This window comes from Carassius gibelio, chromosome A23 (genome assembly GCF_023724105.1).
Source record: "Carassius gibelio isolate Cgi1373 ecotype wild population from Czech Republic chromosome A23, carGib1.2-hapl.c, whole genome shotgun sequence".
Classification (NCBI taxonomy): Eukaryota; Metazoa; Chordata; class Actinopteri; order Cypriniformes; family Cyprinidae; genus Carassius; species Carassius gibelio.
Genome location: NC_068393.1, coordinates 24,422,974 through 24,441,990, shown reverse-complemented (window position 1 = coordinate 24,441,990; position 19,017 = coordinate 24,422,974). Strand labels below are relative to the sequence as shown.

At 36.6% G+C, this 19,017-nt stretch overlaps 2 protein-coding genes across 9 annotated transcripts; both read left to right on the top strand.

The window, feature by feature from the left end:
* Window positions 1-1,143: 1,143 nt before the first annotated feature.
* LOC127944843 (targeting protein for Xklp2-like) lies at window positions 1,144-7,089 on the top strand. Of its 5 annotated transcripts, none has more exons than XM_052541157.1 (18): window positions 1,144-1,300; window positions 1,875-2,000; window positions 2,102-2,248; window positions 2,408-2,525; window positions 2,624-2,689; window positions 2,766-2,813; window positions 2,982-3,104; window positions 3,584-3,693; window positions 3,782-3,945; window positions 4,034-4,202; window positions 4,454-4,592; window positions 4,679-4,895; window positions 5,000-5,095; window positions 5,188-5,358; window positions 5,443-5,589; window positions 5,783-5,894; window positions 6,150-6,316; window positions 6,482-7,089. In XM_052541157.1, the coding sequence occupies exons 2-18, from the start codon at window positions 1,892-1,894 to the stop codon at window positions 6,590-6,592; spliced, it is 2,214 nt and encodes a 737-aa protein (XP_052397117.1). In that variant the 5' UTR covers window positions 1,144-1,300; window positions 1,875-1,891; the 3' UTR covers window positions 6,593-7,089. The 5 variants fall into 5 exon arrangements, with proteins under 5 accessions (XP_052397117.1, XP_052397116.1, XP_052397115.1 ...); XM_052541156.1 differs by having other exon boundaries at window positions 1,878-2,000; window positions 6,129-6,316; window positions 6,482-6,973; XM_052541155.1 differs by having other exon boundaries at window positions 6,129-6,316; window positions 6,482-6,973.
* A 139-nt stretch (window positions 7,090-7,228) lies between these two features.
* On the top strand, window positions 7,229-17,658 carry LOC127944842 (myosin light chain kinase 2, skeletal/cardiac muscle). 4 transcript variants are annotated; one of them, XM_052541153.1, is made up of 16 exons: window positions 7,431-9,161; window positions 9,887-10,158; window positions 10,493-10,578; window positions 10,966-11,035; window positions 11,371-12,118; window positions 12,360-12,553; window positions 13,038-13,146; window positions 13,280-13,373; window positions 14,935-15,044; window positions 15,140-15,281; window positions 15,436-15,506; window positions 15,739-15,867; window positions 16,269-16,340; window positions 16,490-16,570; window positions 17,169-17,301; window positions 17,409-17,658. In XM_052541153.1, the coding sequence occupies exons 2-16, from the start codon at window positions 9,897-9,899 to the stop codon at window positions 17,499-17,501; spliced, it is 2,394 nt and encodes a 797-aa protein (XP_052397113.1). In that variant the 5' UTR covers window positions 7,431-9,161; window positions 9,887-9,896; the 3' UTR covers window positions 17,502-17,658. The 4 variants fall into 4 exon arrangements, 3 of the variants coding, with proteins under 3 accessions (XP_052397113.1, XP_052397112.1, XP_052397114.1); XM_052541152.1 differs by having other exon boundaries at window positions 7,433-9,161; window positions 9,882-10,158; XR_008150465.1 differs by lacking the exon at window positions 17,409-17,658 and having other exon boundaries at window positions 7,229-9,161; window positions 9,882-10,158; window positions 15,739-15,799.
* Window positions 17,659-19,017: the final 1,359 nt, after the last annotated feature.

Genomic DNA, 19,017 nt, shown 5'->3' with positions numbered 1-19,017 from the left:
ACTTAGTGGCTGCTGGCAATTGTATGGTGAATTCCAGCGACAAGTTGGTAACCTTATTTTAAATTTTAGGACCGTTTATTTTGCGTATCCTGTGCGCTTTTGTCATTGGCGGAGCAGTCGGTCAATCCCACCTTTCAGGTAAATACGACTTGTGATTGGACTGTACGTCAGCAGACAGCAAAGCATTGGCCAAGAGCAGAAGGCCCTCCCTCCAGGCTTTCTTTTTTTAGTTACGAGGTTGCGAAGCTTCATTTTCGCTCAGTCTGAGTTTCAGAGTTTCAGAGCAGAGGGCTGCGTGACAACACTGCCACAAATCACGTGAGTCGCAAACTCACAACTGTGTGAGCGTATCTCCGCAAAGTGGGTGTTGTAAACTCGGCTCTGAAAAAATAGTCTGCATAGGAGTGCAAATGTAATGTAATGTAATAAGTTTCGCCCTTTCGAACCTCTGTTTTCAGAGTTTCAAAACTTTTTTTCACCTGTTTGCACACCAGTTTTCAGATCACTATTTACAGAGTTTCAAATCTTGAAAACAAACTATACACTGGGAGAACAGTGACAAATTCGAAACCCTGAAAAAATGATTGCACAACACCATTAAAAAGAGTGTTGCACTTCTGAAGAAGGAAAACTCAAAAACAAAATTATGTTTGAAGAGATTTAATTTTTTTTACCACTTTGCAAGCCTGCAAAGCTCTGTTTTCAGAGTTTCAAAACTTGTTTTTCACACATTCGCACACCATTTTTCAGATCACCATTTACAAGGTTTCTAACCTGGAAAACAATCTAATACAGTGGGAGAACACTGACAAATTTGAAACTCTGAAAAATTCTTTGCGCAACATCGTAAAAAAATGTTGCAGTTCTGAAGAAGGAAATCTCAAAAAACAACATAATGTTTGCAGAGATATTTTTATTTTTTTTACATTTTGCAAGCTTGCAAATCTTATTTTTCGAACTTGCGAAACTTTTTTTTGTAAGATTTTGAGTTTTCGAACACTTCGTTTCAACCTTTCAGAACTGTATTTTCAGTTTTGAATCATGGCAGGATTTAAATCCCATACTTTCAGCTAGTCACGTGGTTATTGCGTCACAAACGCTAAGCTAATAGGAAACGAGACGCGCAACTTTGAGCCCTCTGATTGGCTGATTCGTAAAAGCAGTTCTAACGGCCCCAACATTCAAACTAGTATTCGCGTCGGATTGTTTGTGGCAGGAAGGTGCGAGCGTTTGTTGATTTACCATTTTTACTGCATTTGACCAGCCTTTTAGGTTGTGGTAGGAGGCATTGGTTTGAAGCGTAAGTATAGGTTTTTCACATTTATAAGAAATGTCATATTTTGAAATTTACTCAGCTGCTGCGTTTAAATTTTTTTAATTGGTGCGTTTGTATCGGACCGTAACAGGTTAGCCTTGCAAGACAAACTTTTAAGTTGATGTTCAATGTAACGGTAATAGACCGACCGATTTCAAAGTTTTTTTTTTTTTTTTGTTCTTTCAATTGATTATTGTGATCTTGACATATGTGAAGATCTTATTTAGGTTTCGCTTGTTTACGTTTTCCCTCGTAATTTTGAGTAATGAGCGACGCAGGCGGGTATTTCATGTGAACTGATTCTGAAATGATCGTGTAAAGTGCTGGTTCTGAAATTAAGATATTTTATCATATTAATACACTATACGTAAGTTAATTTTATAATCCATAGTTGTTGGATAAATCGAGCGCTTCTTTTGTAGTTTGGGCCTTAAGTCGGATTTTAGCCAATGGCTGCCATTTTAGGCATCGCTACGCAGGAAATGTAATTTTCTGCTTTACTATTATAGCATTGTTACATATTCTGTTTGAACTATTTAAAGCTCTTATTATTTTGCAGAAGTTTCCTGTGTGAATATGGAAGGGGACTCTGTTGATGCGTACACATGGGATGCCCCTTCTCATGTCATAGAGTCAATAGATGATTTTGCCCTGGACCCTCAGGATAATGCTGACCGGTGGTTTGGTAAGGCTTTTTACTCTTTACAATGTACATATTTTTGTTTATTATCTTATTTATATATTTTTATTTTCTATAATATCCAACTGTCTTTGTTTTACTATTAGAGTTGAAGGCAGCTCCTAAAAGTGGCATTATGGAACAGCTCACCACCCCTTTACGGACCACAAAGCCATTTGATGAAGTCCACAACACCAACAGACTCAAAGCTGTGGTGTCTCCCATGATCAAACAAGATGAGACAACAAGTACAGGTTGGGGAAAAACTGTTTTAATAAAAAAAATAATTGGAAACAAATTTGTTTGTTTTGCACTAGTATTCTTAAAGTGTTAAGTTTTAAAGGTTAATTGTTTTATTGTCATGAATTTTCATTTTTGGCTGAATTGTCCCTTTAATATTTCCTTTGCTTCAGATGTCAAAGAAAGCACCTCTACAGAGGTCCCATCTAACATAGTCACATCATGGGGGAACGGCAGAACTACAGCAGCTCCTAGTCAGGCCCAGACATCGGTTCCTGCTCAACCACGCAGGTAAATGAGACCTTATTTGTTATTTATACACCCTATTAAACAGTCCATTTTTCTTACTCTTTTCTTACATCGGTTGACACTTTTGTTTCTTTTTGCAGAGTGTCCAAACGGCCTGTGCCTAGAAATGAAAAGCCTGCAACACCCCCTCATGTAAAGAAAAGAAGGTATGTTCTCCTAAATTTAGATAAGTGTTTAGTCTATTACAGGGTGCTCAATTAGCCACTTTGTCTCGCTGCATAGAGTTGTACCTGCTGCCACAGCAAGGAGAGTTTTTGATCAGCGGCGAAGGTAAAATTAACTGAGAAATGCATTTGCCCAGCTTTGGAGTGCACCTAGTGGGCTTTTAGTAGACCTCACTGGTGACCTGGCTTGTAATGTGGGATGTTACTTGAATTATACTTTTTTTATATATATATATATATATATATATATTTATTTTGTTTTATCTCCTCACAGAAGCTCAACATCCAGAACTGTGCGACGCAGTGGTGCTGGTGCGAGGAGCAGTGTCCGGCTGAGAAGCAAGCCAGCAATTTCCTCTAAGACCTCAGATACTGCCTCTGCCTCCAACACTACACAGTAAGTGAAACTCTTATTAGTCTGAATAGTCAGCAAAGGCAAACTACACTATGGTTCAAAAGTTTGGGTTAAGGTGGTGGTGTAGTTTTGTAGTGTGTGGTTTTATTTTTTTAAAGAAATTAATATCTTAAATCAGCAGAGATGTATTAAAGACTTATATGATGTTATTAAATAACATTTAATAAGAACAAAGGTTTCTTGAGTAAATCAACACATTAGAATAATTTTCTGTAGTAGTAAGTTTCATCCCAGGAATAAATTACAATTTTAAACTTGAAACGGATTTTAAATGTTTTACTGTAATTGTAAAATGACTGAAGCCTTGGTCAGCATTCGAGACTTTTCAGAACATGAAATCATACAACTTCAAAACTTTGCTGGTCAACTCCCCCGTGTCTTGCCAGTTGATTTAACTTCAACTTATCAGAAGGGTTTAGTATTAAAGCATTAAGTTATATATGCTGTCTTTTGAATTTCAGACAGAAAAGCACAGAACAGCAAGAGCTGGAACGCATTGAGGCATTGCAGAAAGAGGTGGCAGAACAGCGTCGGAAGAACGAGGCCAGCTACAGAGCTGCACTGGCAGGCAGTGAGTCAAACTGCCTATTTTTAATGCAAGCATTAAAATTATTATAAATTTTTTTTGTATTTCACTGTCTGTTCTTGGTGTTTTAAAGGTCAGCCTCCTAAGAAGCATGTGCTGTCCACCACCATTCCCAAAGAGTTCCATTTCTGCTCTGATAGCAGGCTGAAGAACCACATGGATGTAGGCTCTGCAGAAGACAGCTCGTACAAGGAGGTGGACTTCACCTCACAGCTCCGCAAGCACCCATCTTCCCCTGTGAGTACAGGCTCTTGGATGAGTAGTTGGATTCTTTTTGAAGCTGCTGCTTGTTTTCATGTGATTTGAATGTTGTCTCGTTTTGTAGTTGAAGGCTCCAAAGGGAACGACAATTCCCAAACCCTTCAACCTCTCCAGAGGCAAGAGGAAGCTTGATGAGGCAGGAGCCTATGTGCCGATGGCCCAGCAGATTGAGCAGTTTCAGAAACGCACTCCCAGCCGCTATCACCTGCGCAGTCGGCAGAGCCAGGAAAGAGGTGCGTCTACTCGGACCCTGTTTCTGGTGTCTTCATAGCCTTGAATGTTGTTAGGATTGCTGTTAAAGCATTTATTCACCCACTGTAGTTTTGGCACCATGTGTGTTTTTTTTTTTTGTTTTTTTTTCTAATATATTTTCAGTGGGATCCATTTAATTCTTACATCTTCATTAATTTAATTTCCTCTGATATATGATCTGTAATTTACCCTCCAGGCTTCTTTTGACTAATTTTACCTATTTTATTTGCAGGACCATCACCAGTGAAGGCTGAGAAGCCAAAAATCACACACCCCAAAACGCCACAGCTACTGACTCGCCAGAGACATCGTCCCACGATGGTGAAAAGCACTGCAGAAATTGAGGCTGAGGAAGCAGAAAAAATGCAGCAGTAAGTTTTGCTGAGACTTGTTTGTTAATGCTTAATTTTAATTGAGCACAAGAAAGTCTCTTAAAACTTTCCTTCTACCATCTCAGGTTTAAGTTCAAAGCTCTAGAACTCAACAGAAAGATTCTAGAAGGGGCTTTGGTTCCTAAAAAGCCGGAAAGTAAAGAAGTTACCAAGCCTGAGGGCTTCCAGCTGGAGATTGAGAAGCGACTTCAGGAGCGGCAGGCCAGTAAGAAGCCTGAGGAAAAAGAGGACCACACATTCCATCCCAGACCGCTACCAACTCGAATTCTGGAGGAAGTCGTGGTTGGTAACAGTTCTGTCAACCCCTTTTTGGGTTTGTTTAGCCATGGGGGTGACGTCTCTTTATTTTTATATAATTCCATTTCTCTTTTCTTCACACCATAAAGGGTGTCCCAGAGAAGAAAGTTCTAAATCCGACTGTTCCAGAATCACCTGCATTTGCTCTTAAAAACCGTGTGCGAATTGAAAAGAAAAAAGAAGAGGTACATTTTTAATCCTGTGCCCTTTTTTTTATTTGATTTATCTTTATTTAAAATCATGAAACTGATTTGACTCAATCCCTTTGCACCTTCAGGAGAAGCCTCCTGCTCCAATTAAGGCACATGCTGTGCCCCACTTCCTGCCCTTCCAACCCAAACTGCCAGTCAAGAGCCAGGTAGAAATGTGCCCTTTCTCATTTGAGGAACGTGAGCGTGAACGAAGGGTCATGAAGGAGAAGAAGCTGGAGGAAATGAGAAATGAAGAGGTATTTTCTTTCGTTGAGTAGCTGACAGTCTTATTGCTTTTCATTTCATAATTGTGCCTAAATGACTCTCACCAAATCTCACAGGTACCCAAGTTTAAGGCCCAACCCCTTCCTGACTTCCATGAAGTGCACCTCCCTGAGAAAAAGGTAGTAGAGCCCACCAAACCTGCTCCTTTCAAGCTGATGATTGATGAACGAGGAGCGTCAAAGGGTGAACGCTGGGAACAGATGGTAAGATCTTCCATGGATCATCTGTTGTTAAAATTGGGTTCTACTGGACCACACGTTCAGTGTGCTGGCTTAGCATTTGTGTTTGCATACTTGCAACTAGTTATTCAGTGGAACTCACTTTTAAGTCTGTCTTTGCATTTGTAACATTTACAATCTGTTCTAACTGGTACATTCTTTTAAAATCTTTCTCCAGATGAAAGAGGAGTTGAAACGACAGGCTGAAGCCGCATGTTTTAAGGCACGGCCAAACAATGTAATGCACAAAGAACCATTTATACCGAAAAAAGAGAATCGCTCCATCTTGGGTATGTTGTTGTAGTAAATGTTTTTGTGATCTTTCCAGTTAGTGTTGCGCTACACATGGTGTACTGTCTCCAGTTTGAACTTCCTTGGGCTAGCTTGCTTTGTGTGAGTTTTGTTGAAGTGCACAGCTAACTCCCAAAACCAACTCTCGCTTCCTTCCAATTTTCATTGCCGTCATCACCTCTACCTGACCACTTCATCTGGTCCTCTTTATTCACCTTCGGCACTTTCTTAAGCCAATACTACTAATTCTGCAGTTCCAGAGGGCTTCCAGTTGGCCACAGAACGGAGAGCCAAGGAACGAATGGAGTTCGAAAAGGAGTTGAGTGAAAAGGAGGCAATGAAGGCTCGTATGGAAGAGGAGCGGGCCAGAGAACGAGAGGAGCAGGAAAGGGAGGAGACTGCAAGGCTACGGCAGGAACAGGTAAGCGATTTCAGAATGATGTTGCCTATTCTCCGAGGCCTGGAAAGTTGTGAAAATTATGATCAAGTAGTCAAATATTTATCTGCCCTTACACATTTTTTTTTAAATTCCTCATCACTTTACGTGGCTGATTTATATTGTAACTAATTCTGTCTTTTTCAAAAGGTGCGCAAGGCCCAGCCAATCAGACGCTACAAGCCAATGGAGTTGAAAAAGAGTGACGTGTCTCTCACAGTGCCCCAATCTCCAAACTTTTCAGATCGCTTCCGCATGTGAATGCATAACGCATCGTTACAGTGACTTAATTCCACATGGTTCTCTTAATGTGTTTTGCTCTTTCTTGTTTTATATTTTTCTGTGATGTCTGAAAATTTAGACTAGTTTTTATCTGTCTGTGGCTGATGCATAAGGACCTATTGTGGTCAAGTAAAAAATTTTACAGTTGGGTGTGATGACTCCCTCAGCTAAATTTGTTCAAACTCTCATGTGTATATGAAAACTTTTTAGTTTTTTTTTTTTTTTTTTTTTATACTGTTCCACTTCTCGCAATAAAGAGACTTTTAGTATAAATGCTGTTGTTTAATGACTGTAGTGGCTGAACAAGGGCTGGGCGGCTTGACGTTGTATATAGTTATCGCAGAATAAAGTCTATTGTTAGAGCTTTTGCTATAGTCTGCAGTATGCAAATATATCTGCGTAGCATACTGCTTAAATGTTATATTCACCTTTGGAGTGGTAAGGAAGCATGCATGAAAATAAAGAGTAGCACACTTGATCAAGTTCATTTAAGGGTCACACTTGTCTCCTCCGTGGTCAAGTGACCAAAGCCTTGAAATGGAAAATTGTTTTTAGTTTACAATGTGATGCCTTTGTTCAATAATTTCTGATCCTCTCGAATTTTGAGGGGAATTTATGATGCTGTGCAATATTTATACAATTTTAATAAGTTGTTTTCCATTAGAGTTATTATTTTTCAACACAATGCAATATTTCACATTTAAAACAATGAAAGAATATAAAATAACATTTTTGAAGTGAGAATTGTGCCATCTGGTGGCATTAAAATAAAGTGTAATGTGTTACCTGTATAGCTTCCTATGTTCTTCACATAGATACAGAGGCTTTTGGTTTCCAATTGTTTGTTTTTTTTTAGACAATTTATTCATTTGATTAGGTTTTACACTTAGATATGTTTAGATATTTTAAAAGACTACTTTCTGTCAAGGTTTTGATATTTTTGGTTAGAAATCAGGTTTTGCATTATGATTACAATAAAATATAAATTTTCTTAGAAATTGAACACATGGGAAGGATTTTTGGTGAAGTTGGTATGAGGGCATCTGTGTGCACAGTGAGGCGAAGACTTTTGGACAAAGGCCTGGTGTCAAGAATGGCAGCAAAGAAGTCACGTCTCTCCAGGACAAATGTCATGGACAGACAAAAATTCTGCAGGAGGTACAAGGATTGGATAGCAGAAGAAAGTTATTTTCTACAAATTTTTCTTTTATATTGTGCTTGAATGGTCAAATACACACACAGTTATGCCAGTCGCTTAGGTGTTAAATGAAAACCGGATGTGTTTCAGTATATTGGATTGGTCTTAAAGGGCCAGCAGCCTTGTATTCCTGCTGCTGATTGATACACTGAAGTCTATGCAGTGTCTTTATACACTTAATTCAAATTTTGTAATATTTCTTACTACAAGTTATTTGATTATTTTACATATCTATTTGTTCTGCTGTGCTTGTAATTTGCTTCATTTTAATAACAAATAAAGTAATAATAGCTATATCGAGATATGTATTGTTATATTATTATAAAATTTATCATATAATATTTTGGTCATATCACCTCCCTATAGGCTGAACTTAAACGGGACCATTCAACTTATTAAATCTATGTATTTCTTTCTTAAAGCTGCAGTTGGTAACTTTTGACGCTCTAGCGGTTAATAAACAGAACTGCTTGCGTCTTGCGGATGAACATCGTAGCCGGAACTACTTCTCTCTGTTTATGTCTATGAAGAATCACAAAGGTACTGGGTTACTCCGCCGCGGTACCCCCGAAGCAATTTAAAATAGTCCGAATAAACACTTATTATAGGTGCACCCTAGTGATTCAGGACAAGCTAAAAACACGGTTTGGTTTGATTCATGGTGTACTCGCTTATTATATACATTTTTCTACATTTTGAACACAAACAAAGTTAGGGACCGCAGCTCTGATTGGTTGTTTCTTAACGGGAGCGATGCATTTCTGCAAATGGCAATAGGACCACTGGGAGGAGCCAGAGGAGCTTGATTTTTTCACAGATTATCTGTCTCATATTCTACTGTCAGGACATTATGACAGGTTTAACAAATATGTAAAAGATATATTTGTACAAAAGTTACCTACTGCAGCTTTAATTCTTGCACATTATAGTTTTTAGTAACTTTACTTAATACTTCTCATGCAAAGTTTTATTCTTGTTTCAATATGTAATTTATATGTAAATTAGAGAATTTATTCCATTAAAGCTGCTGTTGTTAGCAGTGCATGGTAGAACACTAGAGGTACGTGTCTCACATTTGTTAAGCTCATGCTTTGCTGTCTCTACTCTTTTTGTCTTGGAAAGACTTTGTGCCCCCTCCGCAGGGCCAGCTCTGCGTGCCTCTATTATCAGTTTACTGTTTGTTAGCCCCCCTCCTCTTGTCTGCCTATTTCTGGTGAGGTGGCCACAGAGTGATAAAAGAGGAATCTGGCAGACTGGTACTCTGCAAGCTTCCACAAAACACCAGAGAACAGTCTGTTCAAACCCTTGGCGGAAAACACATGTACTTAAACTGCTCAAACATCTTTACAGGTGGGTGTGAATTTTTTTGAATTATAGTTGAATCTGAAGACATTATTAAGATGAATCTTACAGTCTGTTAAGCTGGAGGAAAGCTATGCTTTATTTCATACCGTACTATTCCACTTTTTTTACTTACTGTGTGTGTATATCTGTAGTTACAGAAAACATACTTATGGGATATTTCTGCTTTTAAAAAAGTTCACTTGTCATACTGCAGAACTTTAAATTAAAAAGTTATGAATCTGAAAAAGTGGTACAGCTAAAAATATTATTTAAATATTAGGGTATTTAATAATTTTAATACTAGTGATTTAATGTCATGTATTTAATTGTAATATTGTTAACTTAGTTATTAATTACATATTAATTGTATTGATTTAATGTTAAATAAAGCTTAAAGGTCCTTGTTATTTGACAGCTATGTGCGCAAAACTTTGTGTTTAACCAGTCTTAGTTAGATCTATTTATTATTATTATTATTATTATTATTATTTTATTTTTTTAATTTGGGTTCTTTTTAGCTGGTTTTGCTGGGAGACTATCTTAAACCAGCTAAGATCAGCAAACCAACATGGTATAAGTGGATTTATTTCAGCAGGGTTTCTATTAAAAATTTGGAAGTAACAATAATGATGTTTACTTCTGTGTGTAAATCTATTGGCCTATTTCTAATTTTGACCTCAAAAAGACCTGTTTTTCAGTACCTCTTTTTATTCCCCATCTCTCTAGCACAGCCTTCATTCAATGTCTTTCAAGGGCTCTATGAAATGCCCTGTGCCTCCGTCCAGCCCCACAACCCTGGAGGCCAAGGTTGATGACTTACGGTTAAAAGTGGAGCAGCTCCTCTTGAGCCCAGAGAGAAGTTGCCCCATGTGTGGGACCTGCGTTCAGCACAGCACACTGCAGGAGACCGTGACCAGCCAGTTGTCAGCTCAGACCAGATTGTTGGATTCTCTTGAAAAGAAAGTCTTAGAGATGAAAACAGCTCTGGAGGATCTGGCACACAGTACGGAGCCAGAATGCAGCGACAATCAGATATATTAAACTGTCTTAAAGAGATAGTCCATCCAAAATTCAGAAAATTCTGTCATCATTTTTTACTCACGTTGTTCCAAACTTTTGTTTTTTATCCTGCTGAGTGCAAGTATTTTGTAGAATGTTAACAAACAAACAGTATGGGTTCCTATTGACTTCCAAGTACTTTTTTGTCAAAGGAAACCAAAATTGTTAGTTATCAACATTCTTTAAAATATCTTCTTTTGTGTTCCACAAATTTCATACAGGTTTGGAACTAAGTTGGTGTCTAAACAATGTTCTATTCTGTCTCTTGAATATGAAAGGTCTAGAGGACAGACGGTGTGAGACAGAGTCTGTGCCTTTAGCGGCTCTACAGAGACGGAAGTCACTGCCTGTTCGAACCTCTGCGGTCAGTGGAAAGAAAGTGCATCAGCCAGAATTGCTTTTAAACGGTTCCATTAACTCTTAAGACTATAGCAAAGTCACTGCATTAATCAGCATGCCATACAAGACATTTAAGGCCCATTAGCACCAAGAACGATAACTGTATTTTAAAAAATGTATGAGAATAGGAAAGTTTTTTCCCCAGCTGATGAATGAAAAAACATTGACAGCCAATCAGAATTCATTACTGTTTAAAGAGCTTGAGCATTTAAAGCAGCAAACAGCAAAACTGGTGTACATGCATAAAATAATCAAAACATTTATCCATTAGTGTTGACAATAACATACCACACTGTCCCGAATATAAGACGATCCTGTTATAAGACGGTATTTTATAACTCTTTATTGACAGGAGGAAGTCTATGTTCGCTTGGACAGAGAATGTATGGTGCCCCATGCCTTTAATATGCCTTTGGAGAAAGGTAACTACAATCAAATTTCATTACACTATATATATATCATTTGGAAAGGTGAAGTGGGGCAACATAATTGTCACAGTCATTTTTGATGGACATAAATTTGAATGACGGGTCTGTTAGCATGCTAAATATTTATACACTGAAGAATGACAGGGAGACCCATAAATCACCTGACTAAAAAAACACCAGCGGCTATATGAAAAAAAAACAATATTTTCAAATTTTGGCTATGAATGTTAGGTTTACACATTTAAAGAGTAAATAGTGTAACTTTCACGCATATTTATTTGGGATATTTCACACAAAAAATACTTATACCTTATCTTTTGTTTGTGCAGGTATTTTGTTAGAAATCAATGAAAACAATGGAATGAGAACAGAGGACCATAAACCTAAAAAAGATTCAACAGAGGTTAAAGGTCAACATGAACCTAAATTGCAGATCAAGGGAGAAAGAGGAACATCCACTGTAAGCCCAAGATTGGATCGATCTCAACATCAAACACAGAAAATGAATAAGGCTGAAAATAAGAACATGCCACCAAACGAGAATGATGTCCTGAAACCCATCATTGCTGCCTCAGTGGTATCCCAGAGGTCTGTTATTGCTCCACCAAATAAAGAAGCCCAAGATGACAGGAAAACATCACCGCTTAACACCAAAGCACCTGTTCCTGTGACAAAGGCTAGGGTATTGCCCAACACAATCGGACCGAAGCAAACTGAAACAGTGAATGTAACCCTACCAATTCATACAATACCGAAAACAGCTGGACTGGTTGCTCCAGTAATGCCTCAATGTACGTCTTCACTGGTACCCAACAGTCCTCCCAAGCTGACTTCACCAGATTCAACACCAATCCAAACATTTCCCAAAACAAGTCTGGGTCTTCCTGTTGCAACTGCGCAGAGTTCTGGAAAGTCATCATTAAATACAACTACAACAAAAATGACAACATCACAAGATGCAACACTGTTACCGCCAAGCCACAAACCACCAAAAACATTGGGTCTGAATGTTACTACAGCCACAAAAGAGGCTTTCGCACTTAGACAAGTGCAGAGCGGCCCTAATTCCTTACAAAGGTAAAACAAGCAATGGATGCATTGCTTGTCTCCCAATTTAAACTGCAATTGATCATTATTGGAGCAGGGCTTGAGTTGATTGAAGCATAAAGTAACAAATGTCAGTGAATTAAATAAAATATACAATTTTTGGTCAGATAAATGCAGCCTCTGTGAGCATAAGTGACTTTAAAACTATAAGAAAGTTACCCTAAACTTTTTAACATTAATATATAGATTCATAAATAGTCATATTTTACAGATTACAGGTCACTGGTGGAAAGGCAGATTTGGTCCACACGATATCAACACCTCTGGCTAATAAAGGGACCGAAGCAGTTTTAGCCTCAAACCCCATTTCAGGTGGAATACAGATTAAAATAACTCCAGCTACAGACAAGAATCCAGTACAAATGAAGAGCAACAACCCTCCTAAAACATGTTTTAAAGTTATTGGTAAGTGACCTGTTTTTTAAATTATTTTTATCATATGTTCCTGATAAAATAAAAACCAATTAAAAATATTACTATATATATATATATATATATATATAATTTAATAGGAAATCAAGTTCACTTGTAATTGACAATTTCAGTAGATTGTTTTCAGAAGTGTATAAAATAACCACCAAATGACAGAACAGTGCTTGTGTGAATTAGTTTTTAAAGGTTAAAGAGGTGACAGGCGGCCTATAGACTGACTTTAGAAATCTGAAGTATCTAGAATATGATAATCCTTTGTCCCTGGCACATTATTGTATCATCCACTCTCCGTCAGCTGTTCTTGCTCCAACCCAAAAGGAAGAGCATTATAGATCAGATATCAACACCATGAATGTCTCATAGTGAGGGCTGACACAAGATTCCCACTTAAATAGACAGACAAAAATACAGTTGTCTGAAAAAGACTTGTAAAAAGTGTCCTCTTGGCTATTTTCAGATGATGTTTCGCCTCAGCCTGCACCTTTCGCTCACCGGTTTGTGTCGCTGAAGTCTAACCCTCCACCCAGTGATACCTTCAGTATCCACACCAGAGAAGTGCTGGGAGGGTGAGATGATCATTTCTGTCTACTGGAACTGCTAGCATTTATTTCACTTGAATCTAATAGTCTAATAATTTACAATTATGTGCACCTTTGATATTTTTTGTTTTACCACTGTATTAAATATCTGTTTCATCAGTGGTCGATTTGGCAAGGTGCACAAATGTACAGAGACTAAGACAGGGATGAGACTTGCTGCTAAAATCATCAACACAAGAAATGCCAGAGAAAGGGTAAGCAGACCTCATCTGTGTGTATGTTTAATACTTCACAAATATAACTGAAAGCATTTGCACTTTAAATAGAAATGCCATAACATGTCAAACTAGTGCTCTGCTACCTTGGTTTGTTTTTATTTATATAACATATCAGTACCATAAAAAACTAAAGGTTATTTGAAACATACAACACGAATTGGATATTTACTTCTGTGACAAAAAATCTAAAAACACTATGAGAGCTAGGCTATAAGAAACAATTAAACTATGCAAAATTATTTTTACTTCTTGGCAGCATTGCAGTTGTTTGTGTCATTTTTCCTTCTTATATGTTCAGATTATGGTCTTGGGGCTACCCTTACGAAAAAGTAGTATACTTCAAGTTTATTTTACTAAGTATACTAAAGTAAAGTTCAAGTATATTTTTAAGTACACTTTATGTAGCAAGTATACAAATATCAGTGTTCTAGTACTTGTAAGTGTACTGTTTCAATACTCATTGAGACTAAATTGACCCACATTCTAGTATATAAAAGTATATAAAAGTATAACATTAGCAAATTTTGAGTACACAACTAGTTTACCTCTATGTTTGTAGTTTGTACTGCAATTACACTAAAAGTGAACTTATAAGTATACTGATAGTTTACCAATTAAATACTTTGTACACTTTGAAGTATAGTCTCAGTAAATTACTAGTTTAGTAGTTTTATACTGCAAGTATTCTCATAAGTTTTCTTTAAGTGTACTTTACATCATACTTTAAATTTCCCTATTTAGGTTTTAATTTGTATATTGTGGTATGAATATCTGAACATACAAAACATCCAAAGAATGAACAGATTATCTGTTTCTAAACCAAAACATTTTATTCAAGCTTCTTGCATTATTTTTTTTAACACTTTAACGTGTTTCATAAAAAATGAAGAAATAACATTTCAAACAAAACTTGAAAAAACAAAACTATGAATTGGATTCAGAATGATAATTAAAATGTAGATGGAGTCAATCAACACCCCTAAGTTTGACTGCAATTATTACCTCTTCATCTGTCAACATTTTATTTCATAACGTTAAAGTTTTGATGCTGTTTTATGTACGATGATCCTGTTAGATTAGATGGGTTAGTATCTGTTGTTTCTTTTTCTTCTTCAGTTGTGTTTTTTAGGAAATTCTGTACAGAAGATGTGTACTAGCGCCCTCTACTGTATAACAATGAAAACACGGATTCTAGGAGTATAGCTCAAATATATTTAGAATTTTTGGACGTATAAGTCAAGAATACTTAAATGTCATTTTAAGTATATTTATTAAGAGTACATTGAGAAGTACATAAAAAGTAAACTAAAAGCATACTTTCCTATTTTTAGTTTATTTTTAGATGTTTTCGGAAGCGGTCTATTATGCTCACCAAGGCTGTATATAATATGACCAACAACAGTAATGTTGTGAAATATTTCTATTTATAATTTTTAAAGCTTAATTTTCAACAGCCATTACTGTAGTCTTTAATGTCACTAGAACAAAAGAGATCACAAATTATGAATTTCTCAATGTTGTTCATGTTGTTTTGCAGGATATGGCACTAAATGAGATCCAAGTCATGAACCAGCTAAGTCACCCAAACATCCTCCAACTTTATGAAACCTTTGAGGTCAAGAATCAAGTTGTGCTGATCCTGGAGTAGTGAGTAGTGAGATCCTTATGAAGCAATAAAACACAACTGGCTAAAGTGCAACATGGCAGATGAAATGACTACTCTTTTTTTTTTTTTTATTCAGTGTGGAGGGAGGTGAGTTGTTCGAGAGAATTGTGGATGAGAGCTGTCCGCTGACTGAGGTGGATGCCATGGTTTTTGTGAAACAGATCTGTGAGGGTGTCCAGTACATGCACCAGATGTATGTACTTCACCTGGACCTCAAGGTGACAGATGAAACAAAAAGGAGTCCCTTTGTTCTGTCAGATTTAGGCCAGTGATTTTGTTCTTTTCTCAAGGGATTCAGTGAGATTATAGCATAAGCCTTATGGAAACTGGAATGTCAGAGGGGAACATGTAACAGTTTATCACCTTTTTCAGCCGGAGAACATTCTACTTGTGAATCGCTCTAGCCATCAGGTGAAAATTATTGACTTTGGACTAGCGAGGAGGTGGGATTTATACTTGTACACTACTATTGTATTGTACTTATCCATACATGATTATGAGTTCAAATCAAGATTAGTGTTGTCATCAGCCATTTTTACTGGCATGACATTTGCCTTACATACCTTTCCATGACCACTGTGTATTTTTGAATGTGTTAATCCTCTGAGAGTTCAAATATTATAGCCAAGGCTTATTTTTATGGTTCAATTGACTCTTCTCCATGTCTCTCTTCAGATATAAACCACGAGAGAAGCTCAAAGTTTCATTTGGAACGCCTGAATTCTTAGCTCCGGAGGTGGTGAACTTCGATTTTGTCTCCTTCCCTACAGATATGTGGACTTTGGGAGTTGTCACATACATGCTGTAAATCACATTAACACACACCAGAACATGTAATTCACAATTACACAATAATTTGAGCCAATTTAAAATTCGCTGTACCACTCCATAATTAACATAAGTCGGCAATGAAAACAAATTCTATTATTTTTTAATAAGCGATTTCATACAAATTATTTACAAAGATTAGCTAACAGATGTGATGTCAAGTGAAGGTACTGGGAGTGAATCCAAAAATATCAAACAAGGCAGTAAAACAGAATCCAGGGTCACTCGGTCAACTGCTTAGTCTAACTAAAGCAATACCAGTGTTATGCAGTATTCTGTGTCACCGCCAAAACAGTAAAAGAAACTTGTGCAAACCTGTTAGCTTCATGTTGAACTGGAGAAACAATTAAAATCACATTCAGTTTCTGTTATTCTAGCTTAAGTGGCCTCTCTCCTTTTCTGGGCGATGATGACAGCCAGACCCTCAACAATGTGCTTATGGGCAACTGGTAGGTCACTGTTATATTGATTCTATACACAACAGAACATGGACTAATTACAAACAAGCACTGAAATACCTTTATAGAAATCATCAAATCTAAAGAACGTTTTAAAATGGAATCTTCTGTAAACATCGCCCCCTGTTGGATGTGTGTAGGTACTTTGATGAGGATGCATTTGAGCATGTGTCTGCTGAGGCTAGGGACTTCGTCTCCAACTTGCTGATCAGAGAAAGAAGGTGAGATTGAAAAGACTGAAATTCAAGAGACTAATACTAATTTCATCTCAATATGATAATTTATCTTAAAATGACATTCTTTTGACACTCCAAAAACATGTAAAGGAATAGTTTACCCAAAATTTAAAATGTGCTTAAATTTTGCCCCCTAGGCCATCCAAGATTTTTTGTTTTTGTTTTTTTCATTAGAACAGATTTGGAGAAATGTCGCATTACATCACTTGCTAACCAATGGATCTTCTGCAGTGAATGGTTGCTGTGAGAGTCTGAACAGCTGATAAAAACATCAGACCACTCTATATGAACCATTGGTGAGCAAGTGATGTAATGCTACTTTTCTCCAACTCTTTTCTTGAGGAAGAAACTCATACATCTTGGATGCACTAAAGTTTCTAAAGCAAAATTTGGGGTCAGCTATATATAAGAATCTTCTGTGTAACACAAAAGAAGATGCTTAACAGAATGCCTGAGCTGCACATTTCTATACAATGAAAGCTAGTGGCAATCAAGCTCTAAAAAAAGATGTGAAACACCATAAAAACACAATAAAAGTACTTCATACAACTTGTGGTGTTTATTCCAAGTCCTTTTTTAACAGTGGTCGTCTGAGTGCTACACAGTGTCTCAAACACCCGTGGCTTAACAACATCACTGAGAAAGCCAAGAGCACCAACATTGTGCTCAAGTCTCAAGTTCTTCTCAAGAAGTATATGGCCAGACGAATGTGGAAGGTGAGAACACACAATGAATTACCACTTTCTTAACACTTGAGATACTAAATGCTTTCTTACTCACTTAATTTCTCCTCTATCCTCTTTCACCTGTCTCTTTTTTGCAGAAAAACTACATAGCTGTTGCTGCAGCCAATAGGTTTAAGAAGATCGGAAGTTCAGGTTCCCTAACTGCGCTTGCGTCAGAGACGTCATACTGACTGTGCTCACTATGTGTGCTTTTATAATATGCAGATCATGTTTTTGTATTGCTGTGCTGTATTTGCCACCCACCTTTCATAATTAAATACTCACTGGCTGCCAATATAATTATTCACATGCATCTGTAACATGCAATAAAACAGATGTACAAAGGGACTGTTTCTCTTTTATTTGCTTTTGCCATCACATTGTTAAAAACTCTGGTGTTTTTCAAGGATTCATTAAATTATTTTATTTTTTTGTCAAAATGTTATTCTAATTGAAAAAGCATGTGGATGAGTCAAAAAAAGAATTTAAAAAAGTAGTTACTCTTCTATTTATATATTGATGGTGTATAGACGAAGACCAGTGGTGTGATCGTTGAATCAGTTTTATCCTAAACATGCACGGAATATATATATACATTATACTCATTAGCAATTTTCTTTTCAACTTTGCAGAGCAATATTTTTTTATTATTATTATTCATCAGACTTAAATATAAAATGAGATCAAGCCGCCCCCTTTAGCATTTTAAAATAGGAAAAAGTTACAAAATGGATCTTAAAAGGGAACTTGAGCAAATGTTAGTGGAATTTCCCTGGAATTAAAATTGCATCATTGCTGATGATGTTATCAGCATGACTGTCATGCAGTCATTTTATTTCAATCATGCTGAGCTGACAATGCTGCAATAAATTATTACAAGGGGTGTGAATGTGTAACGGGAAACAAGAAGCTAAATGATTTCTAATCTTTGCTGATGTCTTTAATATGTCAAATGATATGAGTAAGACTGTAATAAAGTGATCTCATATTAACTGTAATTACTATAGCAAACAGCATTACTCCTTAAAACATTTATTAGTGATATGGACTGGTCATGTTTCTTGAATTTTTATTAAGAACTTATAAACAATACAAAAACAGACACAAAAGTCAAAGCCCCAATGGTTAGGGTTTTGTATATTCTTTTAGTCATATGATGTCAAATCAAAATTAAAATATAAACTTTGAGTCATCTTTATTTATGTTTAACTATTTCCGTCTCACTGGTTTTAGACTTAACACTTAAATGTATTGGTGTGAAACCCTGAATTTGTATGTGTGTGCATGCACGTATATATATATCGTTTATCTAATGTAGCTACATATGGATGAATGTATTATAAATATATAATATTTATTATTATTAAGTATTATTTATATAACTATGAATATATTATTCATAACTATTATTATTATTATTTATAACTTGACCATGTGATGTTAACATGGTTGAGCTCATGAGGGGACAACCTCTTCATGTACAATTGTATTTAGTGATTGTACGATGCTATTGTGCACATCCTTATTATAAGTGCTGTTCACTTCTTTGTGTAAAAACTTTTTAATTTTAAAAATACTGAGTGCACCTTTAAAATGTGACGCTTGTATTGTTGTTGACAATATCTGTTAACCATAACAGTTTTAGTTCATTGAAATAAGAAAGAAAGGCTTAGAGTATATAGATGATTTCTGTCCTAGGCTCAGCCT